This window comes from Crotalus tigris, unplaced genomic scaffold (genome assembly GCF_016545835.1).
Source record: "Crotalus tigris isolate CLP2741 ecotype Arizona unplaced genomic scaffold, ASM1654583v1 scf7180000020075.792833, whole genome shotgun sequence".
Classification (NCBI taxonomy): domain Eukaryota; kingdom Metazoa; phylum Chordata; class Lepidosauria; order Squamata; family Viperidae; genus Crotalus; species Crotalus tigris.
In genome coordinates, this window is record NW_024097847.1 from 359,741 (window position 1) to 376,921 (window position 17,181).

The 17,181-nt window shown below is 42.1% G+C and overlaps 1 protein-coding gene across 1 annotated transcript in view; it reads right to left on the reverse strand.

The window, feature by feature from the left end:
* CLINT1 (clathrin interactor 1) overlaps positions 1-17,181 on the reverse strand; it is an 80,755-nt gene that overhangs the window by 19,532 nt on the left and 44,042 nt on the right. Inside the window, exons 4-7 of the mRNA XM_039365475.1 lie at positions 16,437-16,545; positions 15,360-15,524; positions 11,686-11,863; positions 7,219-7,465 (exon numbers count right to left, since the gene is read on the reverse strand). Of these exons, the coding sequence (XP_039221409.1) occupies positions 7,219-7,465; positions 11,686-11,863; positions 15,360-15,524; positions 16,437-16,545 (699 nt within the window). The remainder of the gene's footprint in view (positions 1-7,218; positions 7,466-11,685; positions 11,864-15,359; positions 15,525-16,436; positions 16,546-17,181) is intronic.

The window sequence follows — 17,181 nt, forward strand, 5'->3', positions numbered from 1 at the left end:
CCGGCAATGACTCAGCTTTATACGCCACGGCAATGTATGCCCGAATCCACCTGCCAATTGTGGAAGAGAAAACCTTCTGACCTCTGGCGGAGGAGTGGAAAGATATAAAGAAGGCTTCTGATTTGCGGAATTCTGCTGTCCACGAAATATAGTACCGAAGTGCTCTACGGACATCCAAACTATGCCATTGCTATTCCACTGCGTGCGATGAGTTAGGGCAAAAATCCGGCAGCACTATCTCCTGTGATCTATGGAACAGGGAATTGACTTTCGGGACGAAGGCAGGGTCGAGTCGAAGGATCACTCGATTCTGGTGGAAAACACACAAGTCATCCCGGATCGAGAGCGCTACCAATTCGGAGATGCGTCGTGCAGACGTAATTGCCACTAGGAATGCCACCTTGTGGGACAGGTAACGAATGTCGCACATCCTTAGGGGCTCAAAAGGCGACTTAGTAAGAGCCCGCAGGACCCGTGGTAATTCCCACGAAGGGTACCTGTGTACGGTAGGGTGTCTGGTGTTAGCGGCTTCTTTAAGGAATGAGCGGATTAAGGGGTGATGACCCAATGACCCCGCTGAGTTGCATGTGAGGACCGTGGAAAGAGTGACAACCTGTCTGCGCAATGTGTTTGGGGCCAAGCCCCTCTCCAGGCCGTCTGACAAGTAGTCCAAGATATGTGGAACTGTGAGTTTCGAGAGAGACAACTGTTGCCCAGAGCACCATAATCGGAAGTTTTTCCACGTGGCCTCGTAGATATGGTTTGTGGATGGGCGGCGGGAGGCCTGGATTATTGTGATGACCCAACGAGCAAAGCTCTCTTGTTAACATTGAGCACTCAAGTGCCAGATGGCTAACTGGAGCCATTGGGGGTCTGGATGGAGAATAGCCCCTTGGCTGAGGGAGACCCGTTCCGGAGGAATCCGCCAAGGGTCTGCGAGGGAAAGGCTCATCAGATCGGCGAACCAAGGTATCCTTGACCAATAAGGGGCCACCAGGAGTATCTCCGCTCACTCCCGAAGGAGCTTGCGTATTACCACTGGGAGAAGAGGTAGAGGGGGAAAGGCGTAAAGCAGGCCTTGCGGCCATGGGCTCTGAAGAGCATCCATCTGTTCCGCTCCCGCAGATGGGAACTGGGAGAAGCGCGTCAGCTGTGTGTTGGACGGGGACGCAAAGAGGTCCACAAGTGGGAGACTGAAACGGTGACAAATTTCTCTGAAGACCCTCGGTGGAGGCGCCATTCTGAGTGATCTACCGTTGTCCTGCTCAGAAGGTCGGCCTGGGTGTTCGCTTCACCTGAAATATGATCGGCCTTGATGGAGGCCAGATTGTGTTCTGCCCAGGATCCCAGTAAGAAGAACTCGGTCAAAAGAGTCTGAGAGCGGGTACCCCCTTGGCCGTTTACATGAGCCTTGGCTGCCACATTGTCCATGAGGACCAGTACGTGGCGGCGTGTCACCCGGTTGTGAAAGTGACGAAGGGCTAGGTGGATGGCCCGTAATTCAAGCCAATTTATGTTGTGCCGGAGGTTTGAGTAGGACCAACGGCCCTGTGCCCACTGTGACCAAAGGTGTGCTCCCCAACCAAACAGGCTGGCATCTGTCGTGAGCATTATCCGGTCCGGCTCCTTGAAACCTAACCCTCTGAGCATGGCTGGTGACAGCCACCACCTGAGGGAGCGTAAAACCTGATGTGGGAGTCTTACCCTTTGTTGGGAGGTACTGAGGTTCTGTCTCTGGAAAGGGAGCATGAACCATTGTAGTTCCCTGGAGTGGAACCTGGACCACGGGACGATCGCTATGGTCGAGATCATCTTCTCTAACAATTGGGAGAAACTGGCCAACGTTACTGACCGCCCCCCGCGTATCTGGAGGACTGACTCCCTTATACCAGTGGTTCTCAACCTTTTTAATGCTGCGACCCCCAACTGGTTGTAAGTTGAGGACTACTCAACCAGTCGTAAGTCGAGGACTACTCAACTGGTAAAGCACCGTTTGCAGAATGGGATTTTTGGTGGGCTCAGCAGGGCAGAGACAGCCTGGACAATTCCTATTGGCTTTCGAAAGCCAATAGAATTAGACTCTATTCAAGAGTCTATTCTATTGGCTTTCAAAAGCCAATAGAATAAAAGGGAGTAGCACAGCTAAGGAAAAGGGGAAAAAAATGGTGGACTGCGTTGTTTGGCGACCTCCATGAAATGGTCGTTTGACCCCAAATGGGGTCCTGACCCACAGGTTGAGAACCACTGCCTTATACTGTCCCTGCGTTCTTGGGATAAGTACACCTGGCACTCCACTGTGTCTATGATGGCCCCGAGATGTAACAGCCTTGTTGTGGGGACCAAATGCTCTTGGGAAAGTTTATCGAAAACCCGTGGTCTGGAGCAGCTTTACCACCAGTTCGAGGTCCAACTTGGTGGACTGGGTGGACGATGACTCGATTAATATGTCGTCCAGATAGCATTGGACTCTGACTGGTATAATCCTTAAGTGAGCTGCCAGAACCGCCAGGATCTTGGTAAACACCCTGGGAGCCGATGATAGGCCAAATGGGAGTGCCCTGTACTGAAAGTGATGTCCCTTGTACGCGAACCGTAGAAACCGTCGGTGGGTCAGAGAGATAGGGATATGGAGGTACACCTCCGTGAGGTCGATAGACGTCAGGAGGTCCCCCTTTCGTACGCTTCCCAACGCGGAGCATTTGCATCTTGAATTTGCGGTATGCAAGATGAAAATTCAAGCCCTTGAAGTCTAAAAGGGCTCTCCATCCCCCTGACGCCTTGGGAATGACGAAGAGGATGGAGTAAAATCCCTGGCCTCTCTGGCTCAGCGGTACCGGTTCTATGGCCCATATGTGTAATAAATGTTGAATGGCTTCGTTCATCAGCCTTTTCTTTGTTCGGTTCCGGGGGTATGGACAAGAGAGGAACCGATTTGAGGGGTTGGAGATGAACTCCAGAGAAAGACCATGACGAACGGTGTTGAGCACCCATGCGTCCGTGGTGATGGCCTCTCACTGGTGGGCAAATAGAGAGAGTCTGCCCCCTATTGGAGGTACTGATGGAGAGTCACCTGGAGCGGCGGAATGGTCTGCTGTTCCTTTGAAAGGGCCGTTTACCCTGAGACTGTTGTCTGGGTCTGGGAGTTTGTCTATCAGGCTGTCTTTCCTGCCTATCTTGCCTGGCCAGGAAGGGGTGGAAGGGCTAGGTGTAATTATATCTAGCTCCTCCATGAAAGGACTGTCTTCGTGGATAATAATTGGAGCGCTTGTCCGATTTTTTGAGGAGATGATTAAGGACCTTGCGCTTGTCCTTGTTTTCAGTTATGTAGGGATTTAGGGCATCCCCAAATAATTTACCTCCCTGATATGGAGCGGCCGCCAGCTTCCACTTAGACTTAGCATCGGCTTGCTAGTGTTTCAACCAAAGCATACAGCGACCTGTAATACTAGACGCCATAGCCCTGGACGAAAACCTGGCGGCCTGGAGAGTTGCATCTGACGCATACTCAGTGGCCGCCAGCATCTTACTGAGGTCCTGGTGTGTGCGGATATCCTCCGCTGGAATCCGGCTTGAAGTTGCCGGAGCCAGCAGAGGGTGGCCCTATTGAAAAATGAGGCGGAGGTTGCGGCCCTGATCGCCCATGCGGCCGCTTGGTGTGTTCTGCGATAAGTGGACTCGCACTTGCGATCCTCAGCCTTAAGGGCCTCTGAAAAATCCCCGGAGATGGCGGTGGCCATACTAGGGGCCCTAAGGGCTCGTCCACAGTCAGTACCTCCATAGCCTCCTCCAGATTGTTGGCAACATTGTACAATTTCTTGTCAGCATTACCTGGGATGGGGAGAGAAGCCGGAGAAGTCCACTGCTTCCGGATCGCATTCACAAACAGAGAAGGACAAGGGATGCGGTGTTGCGCTGCGACCGGTTCGATGAAGTTCGGGTCTGCCTCCGAATCCGCGGGAATGGGAGTTGTTGTTGCTGAACGGTCAGGCCCAAGATGGGCAGTGGATGTGGTCTTACGTAGTAAGGTGATAAAGAAAGAAGGATTAAAGAGGCCACTGAAAGAAGGGACCTCTGGGGGAACTTCCTCCTCCTCAGACATTGGGATCTCCTGTTCTGTGGTGGGTTGATGGAGGTACAAATCCTCAGAAACTGATGACCCAGATGGAGAGGAAGGACTATAATAGACTTCAGCCCCCAGTTGTTGGATAGGAAGGGGAATGGTATTCACTGGCCTGGAAGCCTGGGCCCTGGAGTCAAGGGCTTAGTCTGCTGCTTGTGCGATCAGTAAGGCTAGCCGGTCCTCCGTAGGAAAGGGGGCTGACTCGCTATGGTGGAGCCCTGCTGCAGTGGGGGTAAATGTGGCCTTGGGAGCCCACTGAGGAACCCGTGCAGCAGAAGCTTGGGAAGCGGAAGGAAACTCGCCTGCCCCGTACTGCGCAGGAGAATGTAAGGATTCCCCCGTTGACCAGATCCCCAGAGGGGAGGTTGGAGCCCCCAGGGGTAAGTCCAAGGCTAACCCTTCGGTCTGAGGTGTCTCCAACCTGGCTCTTTTCTGCGCCTTGGAGAACTCCTTTTCTAAGGCTAGGTGTCTCCGCTTGGCCTGCTTGTCTGTTCTTTTGGAAATTTTGGCGGTAGGTCTGACCTTAGTTTTGGCCGCCGTCTGAACAATGCCCTCCAGACCAGGTGGATCCGATGAGGATGGCAAGGCTCCCTTTGAGGTAAGAGTAGAATCCTCCATTCTCCGATAGCACAGGAACACGATAGGGGACTCCTGGTATCTGGAGAGTATTACACGCTGGGTAAGGACAGACGTACTACAGGGGACATTTGGAACCCAGGTAAAGCCCTTGCGTGGATAAGGACAGGCGCACGATTGGGGACGCCTGGAATCCAACTATGGCTGTGCACGGATAAGGACAGACACACTACTGGGGTGCCTGGATCCGGCCTGAAGTACTGTGGATAAGGACAGGCACACTACAGGGGGCGCCTGGAATCCAAGTATAGTTTTGCTTAGATAAGGACAGACACACTACTGGGGGTGGCTGGAATCCGAGTGGAGCCAAATTGTGTAAATAATGACAAGTAGGGACCAGGAGACACCAAACCCTGAAAGGCAAAAAAAACTGGATGTTCAAAAACATCCAGTCAGGACTGAACAGGAATAGAAGTGAGGTCTAGAGAGGCCTGCTGGTAGTAGGCCTCAGTTGGGAGAGGGCCTATCTTGATTGCAAAATGGCGGTCATCTATAAACGGAGGCCTTATTATACAGCACAAAATGGTGGCCGTCTACAAAATAACGGCCTGACTGATGCCAGACCTGCTCTGGCTGAGCTCGCTTTCTCTGAATACCTCCCCTGGGGAAAGCCCCCACTTAAAAAGCCAATCTCAGTGGCGGGAAGGAAGGATCCCCTTCCTCCTGCATCCCCCGAGTTCGAGAGGACCTGCTATTCCTTGGGAGGTTTAATGGCGGCCACGCATGAGGGCAGACTGACAAGAGCAATGCCGATCCAAAAACTTCAGCCTACAAGAGGAGTAATGCGACCAAAGCGAGGAGGAAAAAAAGCAGCCCCTTTCTGTCTCCGATCAACCGCTTGCCAGCTGATTGGTGCTGCCTCTGTGCGCTCGTCGCACTTCCTCCCGGCAAAATTACGATCTTGAACAGCTCAAAGCAGCCGGCAGCAGCAACAAAGGGAAAAATGCCCCACACGATTTTGAAGAGATCTAGGGCTCATGAGGGCCTTCCTTGTAAAGCTCCTGACGTGGAAACAACCACAGGAGCTGTTGCTGCAAGCTCCGATGGGATCCTGAATTCCTCCCCCCACGTTTGGGTGAGACCTAACGGCCGTTAGTCCCCTGTTCGATCAGGTATTATAGATAAGGGGAAGATTAAGGAGGGGGAAAAAGGAGAGAGGAAGGAGCCCCCTTCCCCCCAATACAAGCTATTTGTATTACCCCCCCCCAATACAGGAGATTGGGACCAAGCTCCAAGTTCCTGAAAGGGAGAGGAAAAGACATTTTGGCAATAGTAGGCCCAATTTTTGTGCTAAATACAGCACAACAGAGCTACTGGAGAAGGGAAAATGCACCAATGAACTATACCTGCCTAAGAGCCAAACTTGCACGTCTCTCCTGGGCAAGATCAAGTCAAGTCTGGGATCTCTATGGTCCAGGATGGGCGTGGCAACTTTGGCTGACTTGATCTGATTGGGCAGGAATACAGTCTAAACCCATTGGTGGATTCTCCATCTCCAGTGCTGGAGAACAGCAACTTCTGATGCTAAGCTCTTAACAGTTAAGGTCATTATTGCAGATACTTAGAAAAGAACACCAATAGTTTTGTCTCATTCTTTTCAGTAAATGAAAATTTTACTGAAGCCCAAAGCTAAATTTGACTTGAATGTTATAGAAGATGGAGGCAAAACTGGTAGAGACCAAAATCTAAACCCTGCTCTCTTGTGTTTGCAAAGTCTTATCTTTGAATTAAAGATTACATCCCCATGCACCTGGAATACCAGTCTGCAGTGAAGTACAGCACAATACTGAACAGTTTTAAATACAATGTTAACATCACTTAATATTAAATCATTGGATTTGACAACTAAGATCAAAAGAGCTCAATCAGGGTGGACACTGCAGTAATAAGCGATGCAGCAGCCAACAGTCTACTCAGTAATATGGTTTGATCTATTCTCCTCCGAGTAGACCATTGGGAAGTGTAGGTAATCTACCAAAGAGAACCACTGAAGCAGTCTTGCCTAGAGAGAGATTAACAGTGGCAGGCAGGGCAAAGACTGAACTGGGATAGCTTCTTGGGAAAGCTTGTACAGACTGTCTAGGCCCAGGTAGCCTTAGTGAGAGTTTAGCTAGCTCAAGGACTAAAATTTTGTAGTGGAGGGGCCATAGGTTCTCCATAATTAATTGGGCAGAAAAGTTAGACCTTTAAAAGAGAGTCTGGGGATACCAACCTAGTCAAGCCTATGACAATTATCTCATATTTAGGAAACACAAGCACTACTTCTGGTAAACTGTGGTTGTTATGCCCATGACTTCCATTAATCACTGATCATTCTACACAAAAATAGTCCTGCTGTTTTCAATACATGAATCTTCTAGCACAGCCAAAATATTTTTAAATGTATTACTTTAAACAAAAGCAATTTAGATTAAGAGCAATGAGAATTCTAACGCATGTGATCTCTTTGGTTACTCTCTTACCTTAGCTGTAGACTGTGGAGTGTAAGCGCCAGCATTCTGGTCTGGACTTTCTTTGTCACCTGTGTAATGGGCAGCTGCTCCCAAGTCAATGATTTTGGAAGGATTTGCCGTGCGTTTGTGCCTGGTGGTTGTAGTCTCTGTGGCTTGTGTAATGTGGATGTGTTTTGTGGTCACTGTTTCCTCCTCATCTTTGAATTCACCTTTTGGTGATTTACCTCTTCTGGATTTCTTTTCTTCATCACTATCACTGTGAAAATTAAAACCAAAACACACATATTAGATATTATATGAAGACACAAGAGTGGAGAACTAATTACTAGTGCAATGTCAACTTGAAAAAGCTATTCCAATTTTATTTCTGAAATTCTTTCAGCCACCTGGAAGTGACCCAACTCTGAAACACCTCTTTGAAATGTCTTACACGCTTCTAGAAATTATTCAGTCTTACAATTATCTTGTGAGCATCTTCTAAACCTGAATTTTAATCAAGGAATCCAAACTGTATCATTTTAAAAACCAAAATTTTAATCAAGGAATCCAAACTGTATCATTTTAAAAACCAAAATCTCTTTCAACCCATTTGTTATTTTTATTATTGTGGCAATTTTTGCTTAAAGTCCTCACTGAAGTTTTTTTTTCTTTAACTAATTATAACATTTTGGTTACAAATTATAATATTTTTCAAAATCTGACACTGTAGGAGGCTAAACTAAAGCGTAGGGTCAAATGCATCATCAGTCTGGAATCTCTATACCCTGTGAGAGACCTAAGTCCAGTCTCACTTGAAGTCCGTTGACTTTTAACTGACACCAATTCATCTTGACTGTCAGTAGTTCAGATTCTTGTGTATAAGTAGCATTTAATAAAGTTGTAATACTTTTGACCTGTATCCTGATTCCTGATTTCTTCAAGAGATTTATGCAACATCCTAATCAAATTTCAGTACATGGTACCATACTGAAACACCAAGTGCTTGCTTAGTCAGTTTTATAATTAAGATTTTATAAAATGAGAAAGATTCTGCTTAGATAATTTCTATTTAAGATATCAAATTTAATTACCTGTACATTTGGTTGGGATGGCCAACCAAGTAAGATGAGCTGAATCATTGCCAGACTTTTCACTATCAATTCTACTGATTGAGAAAATTCTCTTTTCCTTTTAGGGTACTGATATTGGAAATACTGGATCTTCACCAGAACTTTGTCACTATTGTTGATATTCTCCTTAGAAGATAATTCATTTTTTCTAGTGACTATGCTATAATTTATTACTCAAAATGCAATTTGTATAAGATTACTTATTTATTAAATGTATATGCTTGCTTATCTCCATCATAAGGCAACTCTATTACGCATTGTATTATATAGAGTAATTGGCTGCAATTACAATTCCAGGCTTATGAAGAACACAAGGCTTACTGACCCACTCAAATTTTGTGCTTTTCCAGAAAAGATAAGGCAAAACTGCAGCTCATGTTAGAGCTGAAGGTGCCTCATTGAATAATAAGAATATGCTGTGAGGTAGCTTGAAAGATAACTGTGTTCTCAAACAAGAATTAGCTGCAAAAGGTTTGTGTTGAATAATGCAACAGAGCACTAAACCATTTTCTTTCAAAGAAGGTTGTCTTATTGTCAGCATGGAGGCACACAAACTACTATACAGTATCCCTGTGGGAAAGTCTTTGTTTTCTACTAAACAGTGATTCAGGCTTTGCTGCTACTACTACTACTACTACTACTACTACTACTACTACTACTACTACTATTATTATTATTATTATTATTATTATTTAGTTATGCTTCCTCATTGTATCTCTGTATATTAGCTATTTGCCAACAGAGGTAGTTTAATTTATTAAAATCAGTGATTACAATTCCTAGTATTTTCCAATACAGATTACAGAGGAAGAATAATATGAGGGCATAATAGCACCAACCAAATAAAGTAAGAATATATCAACAATAATTATTCTTAAAGAAAAGCTCAAGTCCTTACTATAGGAAAGTACAAGCCACATTATAGCTGTACTGTTGCATTGCAACACGGTTATTTTATTTGTTCATTCATTCACATCCTACTATTAAATACCAGAAGCATTTCCAAAGAACTTCCAAAGTAAGAAGTGTTAAAACAAATAATCATAAAACAAGCAATTTGAAAATGTATCAAATAAAGCATCAACAGGAAATATAGAAAGGAAGTGAAAATAATCAGCAAAACTACTCTGAAATCACTATTCAACTTGATCAAACTTAGACTTAACACCCAAAATCCAACTGCCAGACAAGGGATATTCCCAATTTAGGGCAAGTTACAGGACAGGCCCCTGTAATGATACAATTACCATAAACTTTAAGCATTGGAGCTAAGCAGGATTAGGACAAAACCTGAAAGAACTTAAAAGAAATGCTGGACAACTCAATTTTATAAATGCTACAGTTAGAATAATACCAAGCTGCTAAAGCCAGCTAATTCTTTTTGTTGAAGTAAAAAGAGTAAAGTTCTGCATTCACTTCATGATTTAGGATTTTTTCATTATAATATGTACAGCCTGGAATACATTTTGGGACAAGTGTTACTTTTTATGTTACAGCTTAGTAGTGGAAAAATATCACAATCAAATTTCACCAAAAACTATTTTGGGAAAAAATTCAGTATTAGTGAACATTAGCACTAATATTAGTGAGAGTAGTCAGATCTGGAGCAGACTTTAACAGAAGTGACACTGCAGTCTATTGACAAATCAGTGGTTACTTTCACCTGAATTTGCTTGTGCTTACCAATGGTTAGAAATGCTAAGTATACTAATACAGTATAATATATTAATACTAAAATATTATACATTATATATTAACAGGTAATATAATACTAATACTAAAAAAGAGCAATAGCAATACTAAGACAAAATAGAATTTACTATGTTCCGGGAAAGATTTTTGTATCTATATAACTCAAAGTTTTTATGGCTATTTGATACCTTGTAACCTTCAATTGGGCCAACTGGTACATCGCAGAAAACAATTTTCAAATCAAATGGGCTAATTTACAGAAGTCCAGTGCACATAAACCATGCCTGCTTAACATTCTTTACATTTTTTTTTTTATTTTTGTGGTGTAGCCAGATCAAATCCTATGCAAACTGAGCAAGCAGTTGTTTGGATATATTTTGGTATCAACTGAGCACATAAGGGTAAACCCTGACACATCCTGAGCTGTAGGGTGGAATCATTACAGATTTGGACATATCAAGAATACAGAAGAAGCAGAGCCAATTCATGCAATATTAGGCTACAGGCTTTTGTTTTGTTTTCATGTCCTGTCCTTTGGAGGTTTTTTTTTTTTTTAAAAAAAAAAATTCAGAAACAGGCTGCCTGCCTGAAACAGTATATACTGAAGCAGAGTCTATGACTACAAGTTGGATGATATCAATCAGGAATGATGGAAGTGCAACTGCTCCATCTAGTGTGACAGATTGTCAGGGCCTTGGAAGATCAAATTAAGCACAATAAAGCAAATTTATGCCTGAGGGATGCACTAAAATCACAAGATATGCTTACTTGCAGAATTCGTAACAAAGGAAAAGGCTGCTGTAATACATATTGAACACACAAAGATTACCTATATTCTGGAACATGTATATATTTTACGGTAAAGATAAGACAATAACAGAGACCACAGAAAGAAGCACTTCGATACTTCTCAGTATCATCCAGCTTGGCACATACTAGGTTAAGGATGCAAACAGGTGCCTGAGGACACAAGGGAGATGTAGTAAGGACTGGAGGGAGGGAGGGGCAGTGAGAGTACAGGGCATTACAAGGGAAGCATGGTGAAAGTATGTGTGAGGTATGGTGAGGGTGATGCAGTGAAGCTCACAGAGGATGTACAGGGTACACAAGTGGTGGGGGAGGCTCAGACAGCATGCCTGTGTAATAGGCATGGCGCGAGCATGGAGTGGCTGTGGATGATGTGCAAGTGAAGAAGATTTACCCTAGCAGCTTGCGATCTTTGCTGGATTTCCCACTGATTTTCTGGGGAAGCTAGCAGGGAAGGTTGCAAATGGTGATCATGTGATTGTGAGGCACCCATATTGTGAACACCTGATTGAGGGGGCATGGGGATAATCAGAACTCTGAGAATCAGTCAAAACCACCATTCGTTCAGCACCGTTGTAATTTTTGAATGGTGCCTGAATAATAAGGTGAAAGTTGAACAGAGTTCCAGAAAATACTCAGGTTGTAGGATAAATTGGGAAAATGAAATACAACCTAGAAAAAGAAAATTACAAATTGATTCCATATTGCTGCCAAGAAAACCAACATACCTCATATTAAAACACTAGATTATAAACCACTTTGAAGAAGATGCTCGACACAGAAAATTTTTCAAGAAACAAATATTTAAAAGCTCATTAAAAGAAACTACTACAAGGACTACATAAAAACAGACTGATGCCAGAAATACCTGCATCTCTCTGGAGAATCCTCCCTGTCTTTCCTTCGGAATTTGCTAATGGTGTCATCAATTGTACTCCCAATTTTATCACTCAGTTCGCCTAGTTTATCGCTGAAAGGAAATCCACCTTTGTTTTTATCCCATTCCTCATCCCATTTTGACTTGGGCTCAGCATCGTATCTTTCACCTATGTAATGCAGACAGATAATCAAAGAATGAAAGAAAAGAAAAAAGTGATTAACCCTAAATTACTACTACTTCTAGCAGTTTTACTCTATGATGGAACTTAAATCCAAGTTAAAAACAACAACCAAAATTTAAACATTTTTACAGAGCTGAATTAACATATAATACATTATATCACACATAATGTTCTATTGCCAGAAAATATAACTAAAAGATGTTATTACTGACAAATGCTGTATACAAATATACACACTGTAAAAACAAGTAGAAAGGCATCTTTCTTTCTGCCCGACAAAATGAGACTCATATAAAGCATATATGACAAATAAAATCCAAACATAATAAATGTTCATTAGTACACTTTTAACTAGGCTGTCATGGGGATCTCAGACCAAACCCTGCAAGACGGCAATATTTCTAGCCTCAGTTAACAATTTTAAACTCTCTTCAAAGTCTTTAATGACGATGGAGCACATTATCCCCTTATGTGCTAGTTAGGAGTTTTTAATTTCCCCATTCTCCTACCCTCACCCCACCCCTTTCCCCCAATAGCTACATAAACAAAATTTGCTTTGCGAGAGAGCCAACTGGCTGTGAACTATAGCAGAAGATGCCAGTTTTCCTCAGTTGTTTTTAAATACAGTTTTAAGTGGTTAGGTTTAAATTCCATATAGTTTAGGTAGCCAAGAGGGGAGATTTAAAGCCGAGTATAATCCGTTGCAGATTTATTTGAAATTCTCAAAATTGTGATTTTGCTTGCCAAATTCTTTTAATTTGAAGAAAAAAACCATATTGGCCAAATACAGATTATTTTTCATACTAAAATCATGTCATTTGTATCATAATAATGCGGAGTAGCTTCTCATTTAATTTGTTTCGGGGACAATCCATCAAAGAGTGGCCAGTGAATTTCAGTTATAATTGCTGAGGTGTGACTACTGATGTTCTGTACTGATACTAGATTATGTGCAATATCACTTTTGTTTTATACTCATGAATAAGCACTTAGGCCTGTTATCCCAAAGCACATGTGCTAAGAGTAATAAAATAAAAACTCATACATTACTTACATGTGAAAACTTCTCTGCCCACTTTCATTAGCTCATGGCAGGTTATTTTCCCCAATCTGAAATTACTAAATCCACTCCTCTGCTCAAACAGCTCCATTTATACATCATACCAGATGATCACAGATAAGATATACAACATTCATGGAGACAATATGTCCACTATTCTATCCCCTGTCCTGTGCCTCCATTTGTGTTTAACTTTCTTTTTAGACTTTTACATGAGAAGCTGGTCTGCTGCAAAGCACAATGTACCATTTCGAGTTACAAGACTGTCTCTGGGTCTCTCACAGACATTCTTGGAGAAAAAAATACCTGTTGGTGATAGTAGCTGAGTGCTTTGTTAGAAAAAATGCTTCCATATCCAGAAAAAAAAGATAGAATAGGAAAAAATAGGAGCATATACAAAACTGTTGCAAACTTGAAACAAATAATTGATTTTCAGAAATTCTGACAAATAGTTTTGGATTGTTCATGGATTGGTGAAACAACCAACCAATTCTTCCCCTCCCCCGTTGCTCCAGATTTAAGATGAAACAAAGTTTGGAGGGCTTCTGAAGCAGTTTATGGGGGGATGAAGGCAAGGCAATCTAGAACAGCCTCCTAGGGCAGTGGTTCTCAACCTGTGGGTCGGGACCCCATTTGGGGTCGAACGACCATTTCACGGGGGTCGCCAAACAACGCAGTCCGCCATTTTTTCCCCTTTTCCTTAGCTGCGCTACTCCCTTTTATTCTATTGACTTTTGAAAGCCAATAGAATAGACTCTCTTGAATAGAGTCTAATTCTATTGGCTTTCAAAAGCCAATAGGAATTGTCCAGGCTGTCTCTGTCCTGCTGAGCCCGCCAAAAGTCCCATTCTGCAAACGGTGCTGCACCAGTTGAGTAGTCCTCGACTTACGACCGGTTGAGTAGTCCTCAACTTATGACTGGTTGAGTAGTCCTCGACTTACGACCGGTTGGGGGTCGCGGCATTAAAAAGGTTGAGAACCACTGTCCTAGGGTGACATTTTTCATTGGCCTCCTGTTTTCCAATCTTGTCTTCTCCCTTTCCTCTCTTCCCCTCAGCAGCGTCAAGGGCCACTGTCACAAAGGAAACCCCTCAGCCTCAATTTTTCTCACTTTTCCCACTCCTGCCTGGAACAATGACATCTCTACTGGACACGCCTACTTGATTCCATCACATTTTCTTCTACAAACACTTGAAACGAGTGCATTTCAGTTTGGTCACTGGCCACCAAAATCAGCTGTACTATCTATACATGGAATGTTTTATGTATGGAGCTAAATGTGGTATTAAAAAACAATCTCATCTGCTTACTTTCTGTTCAATGGCTATGTTCATGTCTGTTTTTTTTTTTTTTTTTTTGACTAGCCACAACTCTGGTAGCAGCCATTTTATGACAGTTAAGAACTGGGCCAATGAAGGAGTTGTTTCAGTAATTTTTTCCTATGGCAACTTTCATTTGTGACCCTCCATATCAACTAAGTTCAGTCCCCAGAATATGGCAAATTATCCATTTTTCTCAATATTACCAAGAGGATTCATCAAAAGCATTATTTCAAATCACCAATACCTGCTTGCACACAAAACTACATGGTTCTGCTCCCCTTCACATAAACCAAGCCATCATGGAAAAAAATAATTATTTCAGTATTAGGTATTAAATCTGCAAAAATGTGAGAATTCTTTCCTAGACAGGTAATACCTGTTCAGTGACCATTCATTCAGTTACTATTTGAAGTTATGACGGTGCTGAGAAGACTTAGGACTGGTCCTTGTAGTTGCAGCCATTGAAGCATCTCAGCAGTCAAATGACCACAATTCAGGCATTTGGCAACCGGGTCTGAATTACAATGTCACAAAGTCCTGCAGTCACGTGATTACCATTTCCAAACTTCACTGCTGGCTTCCACAAAAAAGTCAATGGGGAAGCTGGCAGGAGGTTGATGGTGATCATGTGATGTTCCATCAATGGACCTTGTAGGATTTGTCTAATGAAAGGAACTGGAACTGTGATGTTATGCTTTATGAGCATGTCACTTAACAACAGAGTTCCCAGTTCCATTACCATCATTAACAGTTGTTTAGGTACAGTACATCAAATTAACTTTATTCAAATTATGATGTGTTTATTTATGTATGTATCCATGCATTAAGTGTCTATTTACCTGTATTTCATACTTATTTTTTGCCACACAAATATATAGCTTTGGATCATTTTCTTCAATAAATCAATGAACAAGTATAATATTTTGATTCATTTGTTTGACCAGATTCTTTTCACCTAGTTTTAGGACTTATATGTGAACAGATCAGATTTCAGGTCATATTTATGCAGAAATTCTGAAAATTCAAGAGGATTCATTAACCTTTAAGTACCACTGTATGTTACTAAAGCTATCAACTGTCCTCTCCAGGCTGGACTTACTGTATCTGAATCCTCCAACACTGTCTGAAGAAACCCCAACATATTTATCTTTGTTTTTCTTTGCTTTTTTCCTTTCTTCACGGAGTCTGTCATCGTCTTGGGCAAATTCTACCATTTCTTTCACTTTCTGGCGTATATTTATACCTTGGTCCTTGCCATTCTCATCTGAAAAGAGGCACACACAAAAAGAAATTGGGAATAGTCTTTAACCTGAAGCATTTAGAGAAATCTCTATATAAAATGAACCCCAAAACTGCTAAGGTTATGTATTTTAAAGCAATTTTATTGACTGAATATAAGTTATACTTTTTAGAGCCAATATTTCATTTTAATCTAAAGTGATAGCATTAGAGCACAATTTTAGTTTCTAGTTTTCTAACCCACACTGATCTACTAAAAAGCTTACCTTAAAAAAAATGTAAAATATGGTGCTTGAAAACACATTTCCTGTCAGTTTTAACCCACTTAAAACAACCCTGCTTCTCCAGTATTTAGGAAGGGTTGAGGTATTTAAAAAGGAAAAAAAAAAAAAAACACAAATAAGGTTTTTTTTAAACGTTAATTGCTAGCTTTCTATTTAGCTTCAAACCTTATTTTTAAAATCTTATCAGCTGAAGTGCACTATGCACTAAAATTTGCTCCACCTCTCGAAGTCTCTTTTTTATTCAGAAAAAAACACTGGCCTTTTTGCCTGTGCACTGTAAATATTATTTGGTAGGAGGGGAAAAAATCCCTAGCTTCAAACAGATGTGTATGTTTTGGAGCTCTAACCTTTCTTCCCAGATGATTAAAGCTATTCCTTTATATACACCACAGGGAACAAGTCTCTAGTGCATATTTTAATATAAACCCAAACACTCAGGTTGTGTTGGTTCTGTTGTTATTAGCCGGTCTTTTCTACAAGTTCTTGTCTTCACTAATTAATACTCTAGGGCCCCACGTCTTGAATTCTGCACTCTTCACACAACCGGCAACAGTCACATTCTAATTAGAGCAGGGAAGCTTCTAAGCTGGTTCAGGTGACTGACAATTCCAACAACTGCTTTAATTTGCTTATAAGATTCTTCTATCGCTCACCTACAAAGTGGTAATTTTCCAGGGATCGCAAATCATAAATGTGTTCTCTGGCACTTGTAACAACACGCTCTGATCCATTCCTTATGAGGTAAGATAGCAGCAGCAGAGACTATAAAAATACAAAGCACCTTATGACTACATGAAAAATGCCATCAGTATTTTAAACTGTAATGAAAAGGAAAGCTTAAACGTGCAAAAATTAGAAGGAAAAGTAGGATTCATTCTGGTAAAAATGAGCCAACTTAAAAATGTTATAGAACTGCTAGCAATACTGTGTAGATGTAAATCTATGCTTGTGCTAAGACAAAGGAATAAATGGAGAACATTAATTCATATAATATTTGCCTGAAGAATGATTTTTTTTTCTAGGAAGGGAAAAATTGCAGTTAAGGCAATTTGGGGAAAAACATTCTGAACTTTAAAGACTGAAACAATTTTCTTTTGTGTCTCTTTTTTGCAATTACTTTATTCCCCAGTGTTTTTCCATTTAAAAGCAATTTTACAGCAATTTTTCTATGCCGTTTTCTGCAGGAAATGTGTTGATGTATAAAATTCAGTATTTTCAGATAAATGTAAGCAAACTTCAAAACAAAAATAAGTTTTTAAAGTATGTTAATTCTTTAAACTTCCTGCAGCTTCCAGAATTTGCCTCTTTTTGAAAAACTAAAACCAGGGAAACAAAATGGAAACCCTCCCCACACGCATAAAAGTCATTCACCGGCAGCAGAAACATGTCTATAAATTG